The sequence below is a fragment of the Tursiops truncatus genome, chromosome 21 (assembly GCF_011762595.2).
Source record: "Tursiops truncatus isolate mTurTru1 chromosome 21, mTurTru1.mat.Y, whole genome shotgun sequence".
In the NCBI taxonomy this organism is placed as follows: Eukaryota; Metazoa; Chordata; class Mammalia; order Artiodactyla; family Delphinidae; genus Tursiops; species Tursiops truncatus.
In genome coordinates this window covers 21715631-21731901 of record NC_047054.1, presented here as the reverse complement: position 1 = coordinate 21731901, position 16271 = coordinate 21715631, and the positions used below count along the sequence as shown (strand labels likewise).

The following is a 16271-nucleotide window of genomic DNA, read 5'->3' as shown; positions in this document are numbered from 1 at the left end:
AAACGATTACTACTGCACTGAATTTGGGTCCCCAAATGACAGCAACATCATGTGTAGGGGAGAGCCACGACTGTTAACTGGTGCATTTAACCAATTAAATTCGGCTTTGTGTCTCAAAACAATGTGTTTCATTATTAACCCAGCTGGAGGCAATGATGGAGGTGATATTCGGAGGCCTGATAGATTTCAAGGTTTGGGTAAATTCTGAAGAAATTATTTACTTAGTATAGATGTGATTTCAAAGAAACTTCCTCAACTAGTAAACAAACAAACAAATAAATAAAATAAACCTTCAAGTTGAGCATTGGGCTGCAAATTTTGCTTGAAATAGCTGCCATTTTCTTAAACCTACAGCAGAACAAGTACCATAGAGTTGGGGCTATGGTATTTGTTTTCCGGGGCTGTTGGGAGGATGAATGGGATACCCCAGATAAAAGGGTGCGTGCCCCCCCCCCCCCAATCAGGCCGGTGAGGAGCCTGCTCAGAGCCTTCTGTCTCTGTCGGTCTGGCACAAAATAGGGCCTCAATAAATATTTACCAAGTGCATGAACGGTTGCCTGCTTTTCTCCTTTTGTTTAGTCACACTCTCCTTTTAAGCTCCTACAAAGAAACCCAGGGCCCTGCATGCTGCCAGTTCCACTAGGGTGTGGATGTAGAGGATGTAGAGGAAGGGGGATGAGGAATCAGTAAGGGAGGCCAGGGATCCGAAACGAGAGGGAGGAAGAGAAAGATATGATTAGAGGCGCAGGGCCAACAAAGAGCCAGACGCAGGCGAACCCAAGCGCCCTGCACCCGGGACGGGCCCCAGGCGCGCCTCCAGCCCAGCGCAGTCCACGCCGCCGGCCTGCACCGGGCGAGGCGCCCCCAGCCCGCACCCGAGGCGGGTCAGTGGCCCCCGCCCCCGGGGCGGTGCCGGGAACACGCGGCGCCTCCGGCGGTCACGTGGGGGCCGCTCCGCCGGGCGGCGCTGCTGCTTCCCGATCGCACCCTCCCAGTGCTGGGGACGCGGCGTTCGTGCTCCCGCCGGAGCCTGGGGAAGCGGAGAGCAGGAGGCGGCCCGGCCCTGCGTCCACAGGATGCCCGCCGCGGAGCCGGGCGCCGCCGTCCTCGTGGAGCAGGCGGAGGCGACGACGCTGCGGGCCGCGGGGCCACGGCGGCAAGGGTAGCGGGGCTGGAGTTGGCCCCGAGGCGCCGAAGGCGGGCGGAGTGGGAGGAGGAGCGGCAGGCATCCTCCGCGGCGCGGCGGGCGGGCGGCGGCCCTGCTGCCCCGGCGCGCCCCTGGCCCGGGAGCCCGGAGAATGCGAGCTGCGCTCCCCGCCGGCCGCCGCCTCCCCCCGCGCCGTGCGCCCGGCGACCCCCGGAGCTGCTCGCGTCGCCGCCGCCCCCCAGCTGCGGGCGCCCGGCCGCTGGCTGCGCTAGGACCCGCCGCCGCCGGTCGCCGAGGGCTGGTAGGAAGGGAGGAGCGGGAGCGAAAGGGCCCCGGAGACTGGCGCCCGCCGGGGCGCAGCGCGGCATGTAGCTGCGGGCTCCCGCGCGAGGGTGTCGGCCCGGCCCCGCCATGGCTGGGACGGACAGCGGGAACCTGAAGACGGTGAGGCTGTGGCGGGACGCCGCCCTGCGCGCCAGGAAGCTGCGGAGCAACCTGCGGCAGCTCAGCCTCAGCGCGGCCGGGGGCTGCCCGGGCACCGACCAGCTCGACTCTCCCGACGCGCCCCAGCTTGTGCTGCCGGCCAACATCGGGGACATTGAGGTGCTGAACCTGGGGAACAACGGCCTGGAGGAGGTGCCCGACGGGCTGGGCTCGGCGCTGGGCAGCCTCCGCGTCCTGGTCCTGCGCCGGAACCGCTTCGCCCGGCTGCCCCCAGCGGTGGCCGAGCTGGGCCATCACCTAACCGAGCTGGACGTGAGCCACAACCGGCTGAGCGTCCTAAGCGCCGAGGTGGTGAGCGCTCTGCGCGAGCTGAGGAAGCTCAACCTCAGCCACAACCAGCTGCCCGCCCTGCCCGCCCAGCTGGGTGCGCTGGTCCACCTGGAGGAGCTGGACGTCAGCTTTAACCGCCTGGCGCACCTGCCCGACTCCCTCTCCTGCCTCTCCCGCCTGCGCACCCTCGACGTGGACCACAACCAGCTCACGGCTTTTCCGTGGCAGCTGCTGCAGCTGGCGGCCCTGGAGGAGCTCGATGTGTCCAGCAACCGGCTGCGGGGCCTACCTGAGGATATCAGTGCCCTGCGTGCCCTCAAGATCCTCTGGCTGAGCGGGACCGAGCTTGGCACCCTGCCCAGCGGCTTCTGCGAGCTGGCCAGCCTGGAGAGCCTCATGCTGGACAACAACGGGCTGCAGGCTTTACCCGCCCAGTTCAGCCGCCTGCAGCGACTCAAGATGCTCAACCTCTCTTCCAACCTCTTGGAGGAGTTCCCTGCCGCGCTGCTGCCCCTGGCTGGTCTGGAGGAGCTCTACCTTAGTCGCAACCAGCTCACTTCCGTGCCGTCCCTGATCTCGGGCCTGGGCCGTCTTCTCACCCTGTGGCTGGATAATAACCGGCTCCGCTACCTGCCTGACTCCATCGTGGAGCTCACGGGCCTGGAGGAGCTGGTCCTGCAGGGGAACCAGATCGCTGTGCTGCCAGACAACTTTGGCCGGCTCTCCCGGGTGGGCCTGTGGAAGATCAGGGACAACCCGCTGATCCAGCCCCCCTACGAGGTCTGTATGAAGGGGATCCCCTACATCGCAGCTTACCAGAAGGAGCTGGCTCATTCCCAGCCGGCGGTCCAGCCCCGCCTCAAGCTGCTCCTGATGGGCCATAAAGCTGCAGGAAAGACCCTGCTCCGTCGCTGCCTCACCGAGGACAGAGTGGAGGGGAACCAAGGAGGAGGGGACAAGGAGAAGAGCCACCCGCCTTCACCTCCTCCCGTGAGCAAGGGCATCGAGGTGACCAGCTGGACAGCGGATGCCTCCCGGGGCCTGCGGTTCATCGTGTATGACTTAGCCGGGGATGACAGTTATGAGGTGATTCAGCCCTTCTTCCTCTCCCCGGGGGCCCTTTATGTGCTGGTGGTGAACTTGGCCACCTATGAGCCGCTCCGCTTTCCCACCACCGTGGGCTCCTTCCTGCATCGGGTAGGGGCCCGGGTGCCTCACGCCGTGGTGTGCGTTGTGGGCACGCACGCCGACCTCTGCGGGGAGCAGGAGCTGGAGGAGAAGTGTCTGGACATCCACCGCCAGATCGCCCTGCAGGAGAAGCATGACGCTGAGGGGCTGAGCCGGCTGGCCCAGGTGGTGGATGAGGCACTGGCCCGGGACTTTGAGCTCCGCTCCGCCAGCCCCCATGCAGCCTACTACGGTGTGTCCGACAAGAACCTTCGGCGGCGCAAGGCCCACTTTCAGTACCTGCTCAACCACCGGCTGCAGATCCTCTCCCCTGTGCTGCCCGTGAGCTGCAGGGACCCACGCCATATACAGCGCCTGCGGGACAAACTGCTCTCAGTGGCCGAGCACCGGGAAATCTTCCCCAACCTCCACAGAGTACTGCCTCGGTCCTGGCAGGTGCTGGAGGAGCTGCACTTCCAGCCCCCTCAGGCGCAGCGGCTCTGGCTCAGCTGGTGGGACTCGGCTCGCCTGGGCCTGCAGGCCGGCCTGACCGAGGACCGGCTGCAGAGCGCCCTCTCCTACCTGCACGAGAGCGGCAAGCTGCTCTACTTTGAGGACAGCCCGGCCCTCAAGGAGCACGTCTTCCACAACCTCTCCCGCCTCATCGACATCCTCAACGTCTTCTTCCAGAGGGATCCTTCCTTGCTGCTGCATAAACTGCTCCTGGGGACCAGCGGCGAGGGCGAGGCTGAGAGCCGGGGTGGAAGCTCCCCGCTGATGGCGCCGCCCGCCCCAAGCCAGGATGCGCTCCGGGCCACCCAGCTCCATCATTATGTGGAAGGCTTTCTGCTGCATGGGCTCCTGCCGGCCCACGTCATCCGGCTGCTGCTGAAGCCTCACATCCAGGCTCAGCAGGACCTGCAGCTCCTGCTGGAGCTGCTGGAGAAGATGGGACTCTGTTACTGCCTCAACAAAGCCAAGGGCAAGCCTTTGAATGGGTCCACGGCCTGGTACAAGTTCCCGTGCTATGTGCAGAACGAGGTGCCCCACGCGGAGGCCTGGATTAACGGGACCAACCTGGCCGGGCAGTCCTTTGTGGCTGAGCAGTTGCAGATTGAATATAGTTTTCCCTTCACCTTTCCACCCAGCTTGTTTGCACGCTACAGCGTCCAGATCAACAGCCATGTGGTGCACAGGTCGGATGGCAAACTTCAGATCTTTGCATACAGAGGGAAAGTCCCTGTGGTGGTGAGTTACAGACCTGCCAAGGGGGTCCTGCAGCCGGACACCCTGTCCATTGCCAGCCACGCATCCTTACCGAACATATGGACGGCATGGCAAGCCATAACCCCCTTAGTAGAGGAACTGAATGTCCTACTTCAGGAATGGCCTGGACTGCACTACACTGTGCACATTCTTTGTTCTAAGTGCCTTAAGAGAGGGTCACCGAATCCACACGCTTTCCCAGGTAAGAGGGGAGAGGGATGTGTCTCCCTTGCGGTATGTTTTAAGATGCATTTTGGGAAGATATTTGTTTCTCCTTTGGCAGACTGTTTGCTTAACCTCACTGGCTCCCCAGGAAAGCTTTTCAAGGAAAATAGAGGAGGATTTGGGGACAAGCAAAAGGCAGTAAGTACGTTAGCTATATGAATACAGTCCCCAGTATCATGTATCATACTCTTCTAATAGAAAGACTCAAACTTCCAAGGTGGGTTCCAGTCAAAACATTTCGGATCTCCTTTTCCCTCTTCCCAATTCAGCCCGCCTTTCCTGGAAGGAAATTTCAGATGGTTGAACAGAAGATGAGTGGTGTCTGATGCCGAGCCCTGGGCTATAATGCTTATTAGACACATGTCGAAGGGGTGCTCTGAGTTTGAGATGTCTAGTCTCATATTCTTTTGTTTAAGTTCAGAGTGTGACCATAATGCAGAAATTATTGCTCCTTTTTCTTAAGAAATTCCAGAGAAGAATGTTTCGTAATCGGGGTGAATGATGGATTAGTAAAGACAAAAATGTCAGTCTGTAAGGCATGACTCAATCCTGGGATCACTGTGTCACCCACTGCACTCTAGGGTATGAAAGAGCAATTACTGAAATCTCTAAGGGGAGTTTTTTGGGTATTTCTGGGTAATTTTGTGCTTTACCAACATCTTAAGGCCCGGGTTTTGGTTAAGTGTTAGAGAGTGGAGCTTTATGGAGGTGCTCTGTAAGAGATGGAAGGGACAAGAAACTGACGCGAGTTTTTGTTGGTTTTTTTTCCTCTTTTGGGGAGTGTTTTCCAGCAGACTTTTTTTTTATTTTTATTTTTAAACTGTTTCAGGTGAGTGGGAGAATTCCAGGACTGGTAGGATTTTTCAAGCCTGGTTAATTGGTATCTAAGTGTCTATTTGGGAACGGGTCCATTTCTTCACCCTTTGGAACTCTTCTCTAAACAGCTCTGATTTTTGTGAAGCAGGCTTAGTTAACATTCCAAGTGTCCTAAGGACAAACCCAATAATAGCATCACTGCCAGTTTCTCCCCTCGGTCCCCCACCTCTGGGTACATTGAGGGGGGTGATGAAACGGAAGACTGTATGCCACTGTCATCTTTGTCCTGGTCTGAATGCTGCTCGTAATAGTATCGGGAAGGAATTGGACACCAATATTTCCGAAGGTAACATCTCCCTGTTGCCCTAGATCTGGGCTGAGTTTAATTCATCAGCTGAAAAAAGCCACCATATCCAGTTACCAGTCAATTAAGCTGTCCATTCTGTATGATTATCTGGTGTCTCGTCACAGTTGGTAGCCCTTTCAGTTTGTTTTATATTTGCCATTGTCTTTATTCATGAAAGCAAAATTCTTCTCTATTGTGCCACTAAATTGAAGAAAGTGGTTGAGAATTACATATTCACAGAGCATATTATTGAACGAGCTACTTAAAGCCAGTTCTTAACACAAAGATGGAGCATTAATAAAACTGGTGTTATTAACAACAAAGGGGAACACATAGGTTATTGAACAAGTAAGGATCTGTGCAGAGGAATTCGAAGAACTTTGAAGAGTAAACAATGAGGCTGATTTTTTTTTTTCTAATCTCAGCTCTTTATTTTTCAACAGTCATAAATTCCACAAACAAGCTGTCTCCAGATGCAGAGACAACCCCATTCTCTTGTTATTGTTTTGCCTTTTTGTCTTTCAAGGAGGTCACCTGGTTTGCGATCCAGGCTATAGGGAAGAGGTGGCTTTCTCAACGTAAAAAGCAATTAAATGATTGAAAATTGTCAAATTATCTTATGTAGTGAGTAGGAATAACTCATCAGCTGTTTTTATAATATGGACTGTAGGTTTCTGTCTTGTTCATGGTCAGAGAAAGAAATTATCTTTTTTGCTTCGTTCAGGATTGATTTCTGTCAAAAGCAGCAGAGGGTACAGAGTAGCGGGAAAAGATGATTATAGTACATTTATTACATTAAGAAGACAAAGAAAAAACCACATTTTCCTCTTTCATAATTTTCTGTGATAGCCATCATTTGTTAGTATTTGTCACAATTCTGAAAGATTTGAGAAGAGCTAAAATAATGAAAAGCTAGAAGGTGATGTAGGAACAAACATATAACGTTCGGTGTTCAGTTAGTGAGGGCATACATTTAAAAATATGCTCAATGAGTCCCTGGATTATTAAAATATATTGTAACTCAGCAGAAACCTTTGAATCTCTTGGTAGCCTTTTGTTTCTTTAAGAAGTCATTTTGCTTTTTAGAGACATGAAAAAAGTTGGTTACTTAGTTTTACATTTTATTAAAGTGTCAGGTTATCTTGTAAATTAGCAATTTTATATACAATGGTGAAAAAACACTGTTAAATTTGTTTCAGCTTCAAGATATTAAGATTAAATAGGAAATTAAAGTGTCTCCTTTGATTTTATATGGAAGAAACAAAGTTGCATTATCTTAAAAAGTAAGTGTGTGTGTGTGTGTGTGTGTGTGTGTGTGTGTGTGTGTGTGTGTGTGTGTGTGTGTGTGTGTGTGTGTGTGAAAAGCCCATTTTGGCCCTGTGTCTGTGGATGGGACATTGAATTTTCTGGTCTGAGCTGCACTGAGGTAGTTGGCCTAGGGAAGTATAACGCTAGATTTCTCTTTTCTTATTTTGATTTACAAAAGAAATGCAATGTTTTGGAAAATCCTTAGTCACCAGGCCACTTGTTTCGAAAAGTTCTTGTAAAAAAGATCTAAGCACTGTGTCAGAGAGGTCACCTGTTTGTTTCATTTCAGATAAATGGGTTGGGTGATCAGAGGGGCTTTCGGAAACTCAAAGAAGGCCCATGATGCAGCCTACAGGTCAGGTGTGAGTCTTTATTACTTTCTGCAACTTTACTGCCAGCACCTGACCGCCAGGTTGCCTCCTCCTTAACGAGGGAACTCTGTGGAGTGTTCTTGGCCTTGAGTAAGTTTCTTCTTGCGGGATATTTATCTATGCTCTCGTTCTTTTCCACCAACATGACATCTAAACCAGGAGAGCTGACTGCTCCTGAGGTTGGATAATGTGTGGCCTACGGATGTAAGATGTGGAGGTGAGGACGGAGGTCCACAGCGAGATTCTAGTGCTCTGCTATTTCAGTATTTGAAAGGATGCTGTGTGTTTTTAAATTGGAAGAGTGCATCTTGGTGAGTTGAACTTGGGCCGCGTGTGATTTTTCATGAAATATCCTACTCTCCAAATTATTCAAGGTCACTCTTAAGAATAATTAGAAAGCAACCCAGAGCAGTAGGCAGAGAATTGGTAGATGATCTTTTATATATTTGATCCCTTTCATTCACTCAGTTGCTCAGCACCCTGCCGCTTCTCCCTAGTCAAGTGCCTTTTGTCCTTGTTTAATTTCTTACACACTCTGTACCTCTCTGAAGCCCTCAGTGAATTTTGCCTTGTTCTGTAGCTGTTTGTGTAGGTCATAATATCTCTTTGATTAGCTTGTTCACTTGCTTCCTCCAAGCAGGAAACATGCCTGAGGCTTTGTGGCTTCTGTAAGAGCCTCTCAACTGTCTGCTGGATGACTGGTCTTTGTGAGAAATCTCTTTTTTGTTTTCTTTGGTAGTCACACACTCTGTCAGATTCCCAGGTGGTACTCTTGCAGTCATCTCGCTTTGTCCTGTGTCCCAGCTTCCCTCCCCCACACTTGTCCCTCTGGTGTTCTCCTCGTCACTGTATTACTGGCCTTGCCCTTGAATGGGCCCTTCACTTTGACCACTGAAGCAAAGCAAAATTCTTGCCTTGTTCTATCTCAGTTTTAGAGTTCCTGGAATTTGAGCATGACCTAGTTGCTTAGATTGAATTAGTCATTGTTTTTAATTTTGCAAAGGTTATTAAATATCTTTCTGGTTTGGCTTTATTAATACTGACGCTGCTCGGCTTTTGTTTTTGTGGAGAGGCCTCTTTGAACTCTCTTGGGCTTTGTTTCATAGAAACATCAAAACCTTCATCATGCAGTGGATGAAAGAAACTCCCTGCGTAACAGAATTCAAAGACTTGAAAGGCCTTTGGAGTGTTCAAATTGTTTTGAATATTAGGTGCCTATTCTTTAAACTCTAGAATAAACTCTCAAGTCCATCCCTGCACAAGTTTAGAATTTCCTAGAGAAAGTATTTTTTAATTTGTTAACAGACATTTAGTGTCGTCCTCTGCCACCTGCTCGTCTCATCCTCCAGGAAACCTCACCTATTTTAGTTCTTACTCATTTCCTTCATCTGAACACCTAGAACACGTATAGGGTGTACTTCACAGGGTTTTTCTGAGCATTAGGTGAGAGACTGTGTCGAGGAAAGCAGTTACCCCCCCCCCCCCGCACCGTGTCTGGAGGAAGTGAGGGTGGGGATGGCTGACATGGGAGTGAGCATTTCTGGTTGATTTCTCCCTTCACCCACCAACTTGCTTCTCTCTATGGGAGTGTGTTTTGATTAAGGATCTGACCATCCATCCATCAGGGAGCTTTTTTTTTTTTTTTAAAACGCAGGGGACCAGTAGTGCTGGTCTCATCTCTTGCCCTCTCTTGTCTGCTGCAGCCGAGGCCCTTCGGGGCTGGAGAGGAGAGTTGTTTGTGTTTCAGGCTCTGCTTGGGGCAGGCCCAGCCCCGTCTCTGTTCCCCTGGTTCACCTGCTCTGATTGCAAAACCAGGTGTCAGGTTGCTGTCAGGTTTACTGTCCTCTGGGGGCCGGCTACCTTCACTTCAGTGGGGAGGGCTGTGGAGGCCTCATTTTGGCCTGCCTTCCACAAACCTGCTCTGGCACTCGTGAAGCTGACCCTTCGGATCCCAATTTAGTGCCTCGAGTCTGCATGGCCTGTAGAACCCAGAGTGATTGACAGACATCTCAGACAGCCACAGCATACGTACGATGACGTGTCTTTCTTGAACCACCAAGACCCTCTCCGTGAAAGGTGTGGCAGTTTGCTCTGCGGTTGTACCCTCACTTCTCTGAGTTCTGATGTCTCATGTGACGGCACACCGCGCCCTGGATGGTGCCTGGCACAGGGCCGAGCAGGTAGAAGGGATTCAAAGCGGATTGGTTATTTTTGAAGAACTCAAAAAATTCTAGTGTTTCTTAATTGATTCCTTGGCAGAGTGGTGTTTTTTAGGTTGCTTGTGATGTTTTTTATCTCAAAGTGTGTACTTTTTTTTTTTTTTTTTGTGGTACGCGGGCCTCTCACTGTTGTGGCCTCTCCCGTTGCGGAGCACAGGCTCCGGACGCGCAGGCTCAGCGGCCATGGCTCACGGGCCTAGCCGCTCGGCGGCATGTTGGATCTTCCCGCACCGGGGCACGAACCCGTGTCCCCTGCACTGGCAGGCGGACTCTCAACCACTGTGCCACCAGGGAAGCCCTCAAAGTGTGTACTTTAAGAGAAGCATGTATAATTTTCCCATGGGATTTTTCTGCCACATCAATCCCTGCCCTCTGTGTACATCCTCCTGACTCTTACAGAGATTGGGGAGGAGTGGGCGACGGGCAGCTTATCAGGATGAAGGTGAGTGAAGGGTGGGAGTTGGCTACAGAAAGCTTCCACTACCTGACATCACAGTCACTCTCCTTGAGGTAGTGGGTACTCCCCTCCCTCCTGTCTCATAGCTCTTTTTTTCTTTCCTTTTTCTTTTATTTTTTTGGGAATTTTTGAATTTTCTTTATACAGCAGGTTTGTATTATCCATTTTATACATATTAGTGTGTACATGTCAATCCCAATCTCCCAATTCATCACACCATACCCGCCTACCCCCGCCCCCATTGTCCACTTTCCCCCCTTGGTGTCCATAGGTTTGTTCTCTACATCTGTGTCTCTATTTCTGGCCTGCAAACCGGTTCATCTGTACCATTTTTCTAGGTTCCACATATATGCGTTAATATATGATATTGTTTTTTTCTGAGTTACTTCACTCTGTATGACAGTCTCTAGATCCATCCACATCTCAACAAATGACCAATTTTGTTCCTTTTTATGGCTGAGTAATATTCCATTGTATATATGTACCACATCTTCTTTATCCATTCCTCTGTCGATGGGCATTTAGATTGCTTCCATGACCTGGCTATTGTAAATAGTGCTTCAGTGAACATTGGGGTGCATGTGTCTTTTTGAATTATGGTTTTCTCGGGGTATATGCCCAGTAGTGGGATTGCTGGATCATATGGTAATTGTAGTTTTAGTTTTTTAAGAAACCTCCATACTCTTCTCCATAGTGGCTGTATCAATTTAGATTCCCCACCAACAGTGCAAGAGGGTTCCCTTTTCTCCACACCCTCTCCAACATTTGTTGTTTGTAGATTTTCTGATGATGCCCATTCTAACTAGTGTGAGGTGATACATCATTGTAGTTTTGATTTGCATTTCTCTAATAATTAGTGATGTTGAGCAGCTTTTCATGTGCTTCTTGGCCATCTGTATGTCTTTTGGAGAAATGTCTATTTAGGTCTTCTGCCCATTTTTGGATTGATTGTTTGTCCTTTTAATATTGAGCTGCATAAGCTGTTTATATATTGTGGAGATTAATCCTTTGTCCATTGATTCGTTTGCAAATATTTTCTCCCATTCTGAGGGTTTTCTTTTCATCTTGTTTGTAGTTTCCTTTGCTTTGCAAAAGCTTTTAAGTTTCATTAGGTCCCATTTGTTTATTTTTGTTTTTATTTCCATTACTTTAGGAGGTGGATCAAAAAAGACCTTGCTGCGATTTATGTCAAAGAGTGTTCTTCCTGTGTTTTCCTCTAAGAGTTTTATAGTGTCCAGTCTTACATTTAGGTCTCTAATCCATCTGGAGTTTATTTGTTTATGGTGTTAGGTAGTGTTCTAATTTCATTCTTTTACATGTAGCTGTCCAGTTTTCCCAGCACCACTTATTGAAGAGACTGTCTTTTCTCCACTGAATATCCTTGCCTCCTTTGTCATAGATTAGTTGACCATAGGTGCGTGGGTTTATCTCTGGGCTTTCTATCCTCTTCCATTGATCTATATTTCTGTTTTTGTGCCAGCACCATATTGTGTTGATTACTGTAGCTTTGTAGTATAGTCGGAAGTCAGGAAGTCTGATTCCTCCAGCTCTGTTTTTTTCCCTCAAGACTGCTTTGGCTATTCGGGGTCTTTTGTGTCTCCATACAAATTTTAAGATTTTTTTGTTCTAGCTCTGTGAAAAATGCCATTGGTAATTTATCCGTAGATTGCTTTGGGTAGTATAGTCATTTTCACAATATTGATTCTTCCAATCCAAGAACATGGTGTATCTCTCCATCTGTTTGTATCATCTTTATTTCATCAGTGTGTTATAGTTTTCTGCATACAGGTCTTTTGTCTCCCTAGGTAGGTTTATTCTTGGTATTTTATTCTTTTTGTTGCAATGGTAAATGGGAGTGTTTCCTTAATTTCTCTTTCAGATTTTTCATCATTAGTGTATAGTAATGCAAGAGATTTCTGTGCATTAATTTTGTATCCTGCTACTTTACCAAATTCATTGATTAGCTTTAGTAGTTGTCTGGTGGCATCTTTAGGATTCTCTATGTATAGTTTCATGTCATCTGCAAACAGTGATAGTTTTACTTCTTTTCCAATTTGTATTCCTTTTATTTCTTTTTCTTCTTTGATTGCCGTGGCTAGGACTTCCAAAACTATGTTGAATAATAGTGGTGAGAGTGGACATCCTTGTCTTGTTCCTGATCTTAGAGGAAATGCATTCAGTTTTTTACCATTGAGAACGATGTTTGCTGTGCGTTTGTCGTATATGGCTTTTATTATGTTGAGGTAGGTTCCCTCTATGCTCACTTTCTGGAGAGTTTTTATCATAAATGGATGTTGAATTTTGTCAAAAGCTTTTTCTGCATCTATTGAGATGATCGCATGGTTTTCCTTCAATTTGTTAATATGGTGTATCACATTGATTGATTTGCGTATATTGACGAATCCTTGCATCCCTGGGATAAATTTCACTTGATCGTGGTGTATGATCTTTTTAATGTGTTTTTGGATTCTGTTTGCTAGTATTATTTTGAGGATTTTTGCATCTATATTCATCAGTAATATTGGTCTGTAATTTTCTTTTTTTGTAGTATCTTTGTCTGGTTTTGGTATCAGGGTGATGGTGGCCTCATAGAATGAGTTTGGGAGTGTTCCTTCCTCTGCAATTTTGAAAAAGTTTAAGAAGGATGGGTGTTAGCTCTTTTCTAAATGTTTGATAGAATTCACCTGTGAAGCCATCTGGTCCTGGACTTTTGTTTGTTGGAAGATTTTTAATCACAGTTTCAATATTATTACTTGTGACTGGTCTGTTCATATTTTCTATTTCTTCCTGGTTCAGTCTAGGAAGGTTATACCTTTCTAAGAATTTGTCCATTTCTTCCAGGTTGTCCATTTTACTGGCATAGAGTTGCTTGTAGTAGTCTCTTAGGATGCTTTGTACTTCTGCAGTGTCTGTTGTAACTTCTCCTTTTTCATTTCTAATTTTATTGAGTTGAGTCCTCTTCCTCTTTTTCTTGATGAGTCTGGCTAATGGTTTATCCATTTTGTTTATCTTCTCAAAGAACCAGCTTTTAGTTTTTCTGATCTTTGCTATTGTTTTCTTTGTTTCTATTTCATTTATTTCTGCTCTGTTCTTTATGATTTCTTTCCATCTACTAACTTTGGGTTTTGTTTGTTCTTCTTTCCCTAGTTCCTTTAGATGTAAGGTTAGATTGTGTATTTGAGGTTTTTCTTGTTTCTTGAGGTAGGCTTGTATTGCTATAAAGTTCCCTCTTAGCACCGCTTTTGCTACATCCCGTAGGTTTTGGATCATGGTGTTTTCGTTGTAATTTATCTCTAGGTATTTTTTGCTTTCCTCTTTGATTTCTTCAGTCATCTCTTGGTTATTTAGTAACATATAGTTTAGCGTCCATGTGTTTGTGTTTTTTATGTGTTTTCCCCTGTAACTGATTTCTAATTGCCTAGTGTTGTGGTCAGAAAAGATGTTTGAAATGGTTTCAGTTTTCTTAAATTTAACAAGGCTTGATTTGTGACCCAAGATGTGATCTATCCTGGAGAATGTTCTGTGTGCACTTGAGAAGAAACTGTAATCTGCTATCTTTGGATGGAATGTCCTGTAAATATCAATTAAATCTATCTGGTCTACTGTGTCATTTAAAGCTTGTGTTTCCTTATTAATTTTCTGTTTGGATGGTCTGTCCATTGGTGTAAGTGAGGTGTTCAAGTCCCCCACTATTGTTGTGATTTCCTCTCTTATACCTGTTAGCAGTTGCCTTATGTATTGAGGTCCTCCTATGTTGGGTGCATATATATTTATAATTGTTATATCTTCTTCTTGGATTGATCCCTTGATCATTATGTAGTGTCCTTCCTTGTCTCTTTTTTTAATAAATTTATTTATTTATTTATTTATTTTTGGCTGTGTTGGGTCTTCGTTGCTGTGTGTGGGCTTTCTCTAGTTGCGGCGAGTGGGGGCTATTCTTTGTTGCGGTGTGTGGGTTTCTCACTGCAGTGGCTTCTCGTTGCGGAGCATGGGCTCTAGGCGTATGGGCTTCAGTAGTTGTGGCATGTGGGCTCAGTAGTTGTGGCTGGTGGGCTCAAGAGCTCAGGTTCAATAGTTGTGGCACACGGGCTTAGTTGCTCCGCGGCATGTGGGATCTTCCCGAACCAGGGCTCGAACCCGTATCCCCTGCATTGGCAGGCAGATTCTTAACCACTGCGCCACCAGGGAAGTCCCCTTCCTTGTCTCTTGTAACATTCTTTATTTTAAAGTCTATTTTACCTGATAGTATTGCAACTCCAGCTTTCTTTTGATTTCCATTTTCATGGAATATCTTTTTCCATCCCCTCACTTTCAGCCTGTATGTGTCCCTAGGTCTGAATTGGGTCTATTGTAGACGGCATATATATGCGTCTTGTTTTTATATCCATTCAGCCCGTCTGTGTCTTTTGGCTGGGGCATTTAATCCATTTACATTCAAGGTCATTATTGGATGCATGTTCCTGTTAACCATTTTCTTAATTGTTTTGGGATTGTTTTTGTAGGTCCTTTTCTTCTCTTTTGTTTCCCACTTAGAGAAGTTCCTTTAGCATTTGTTGTAGAGCTGGTTTGGTGGTGCTGAATTCTCTTAGCTTTTGCTTGTCTGTAAAGCTTTTGATTTCTCTATCGAATCTGAATGAGATCCTTGCTGGGTAGAGTAATCTTGGTTGTAGGTTCTTCCCTTTCATCACTTTAAGTATGTCATGCCACTCCCTTCTGGCTTGTAGAGTTTCTGCTGAGAAATCAGCTGTTAACCTTATGGGAGTTCCCTTGTATGTTATTTGTTGTTTTTCCCTTGTTGCTTTCAATAGTGTTTCTTTGTCTTTAATTTTTGCCAATTTGAGTACTATGTGTCTCGGCATGTTTCTCCTTGAGTTTATCCTGCCTGGGACTCTGTGCCCTTCCTGAACTTGGGTGGCTATTTCCTTTCCCATGTTAGGGAAGTTTTCGACTGTAATCTCTTCAAATATTTTCTCTGGTCCTTTCTCTCTCTTCCTTCTGGGACCCCTATAATGCGAATGTTGTTGTGTTTAATGTTGTCCCAGAGGTCTCTTAGGCTGTCTTCCTTTCTTTTCACTCATTTTTCTTTATTCTGTTCCATGTCATAGCTCTTTCTTTCTAACTAGCCCCCTACCCTTCCTTGACATTGGCCTTAAGAAGTGGGAAAGTATAAATGGTAAGGAGAGTGAAGGTCTGATGGTGGCAATGCAGGAAAGAAGGTGTTTTCCGTGGTGTGTCCCAGCTGTTTTGCCTTCTTCCAAGTGCTGTTGCTTTCCAGAAGCTCCTTCCAGGTTTCTTGCTGGTTTGAGTTCAGGGGAGACCGTAGAAGAGTTGCTGGCCGGAACGAACGCAGCGATGGTTCGTGTGTGCTATACTCTGTGGTAACAACTCCCAGACACCACTGCCAGCGGGCCTGACTTATTCATGGAGAGCAAGGAGAAAACATTTTCAGTTATTTTTATTTTTGGCGCAGAATGCAAGAAAACATTTTCTCATTTTTCCTTCCTCGACCTAATCTCTTAGCTGCAAATAGTGATGCCTTGTTTCTTAAAGAGTAAATTAGCGAAAAACCATCAGCAAACTTCTTTCTCTTTAGCTGTCGGTTTACAGATGGCAAGGAATACTGAAGGCGAAAGAAAGTGGGAGTGGGGAGCATGGGAGCAGGGGAGAGGCGTTCGGGTCCTGGTGAGTTACTGAGGTGGGTTCGCATGGCCATCGCGAGCCTGGAGCCTGTTTGACCGCCTCAGGAAGGAACTTCCTGCCCTGGACTGGCAGCCCTAGGCACCCGGGCTGTCCCAGCTGTTTCCTTCGCTTTTGCAAATCTGTGCACAAGGGTGCTTAGGAGAAGGGCAAGGAGGAAAGGAAGTTGTGTTAAGTTGTGTAAGTTGTTGTGTTAAGTTGTATCAAGACTGCTCTTTGAGGGTTCCCTGTTTTGTGCCTGCCTTTCTGCTTTTTGGGTGGGGTGGCTTACCGAGTCTAGCCCTGCTGCTTTCTTCCTCCTCTTCCTCCTTTTTATCCAGGTGAAATTCACATACATGAAATTAACCTTTTTTTTTTTTTTTTTTTTTCTGTACGCGGGCCTCTCACTGCCGTGGCCTCTCCAGTTGCGGAGCGCAGGCTCAGCCGCCATGGCTCACGAGCCCAGCCGCTCCGCAGCATGTGGGATCTTCCCGGACCG

At 47.6% G+C, this 16271-nt stretch overlaps 1 protein-coding gene across 6 annotated transcripts in view; it reads left to right on the top strand.

Moving 5' to 3' along the window:
- Positions 1-1556: 1556 nt before the first annotated feature.
- The window catches only part of MFHAS1 (multifunctional ROCO family signaling regulator 1), a 109926-nt gene continuing 95211 nt past the window's right edge, over positions 1557-16271 (top strand). For all 6 annotated transcript variants that reach the window (XM_019921352.3, XM_033848885.2, XM_019921346.3 and 3 more), the window contains exon 1: positions 1557-4556. In XM_019921352.3, the coding sequence (XP_019776911.2) occupies positions 1559-4556 (2998 nt within the window). In that variant the 5' untranslated portion in view covers positions 1557-1558. The remainder of the gene's footprint in view (positions 4557-16271) is intronic.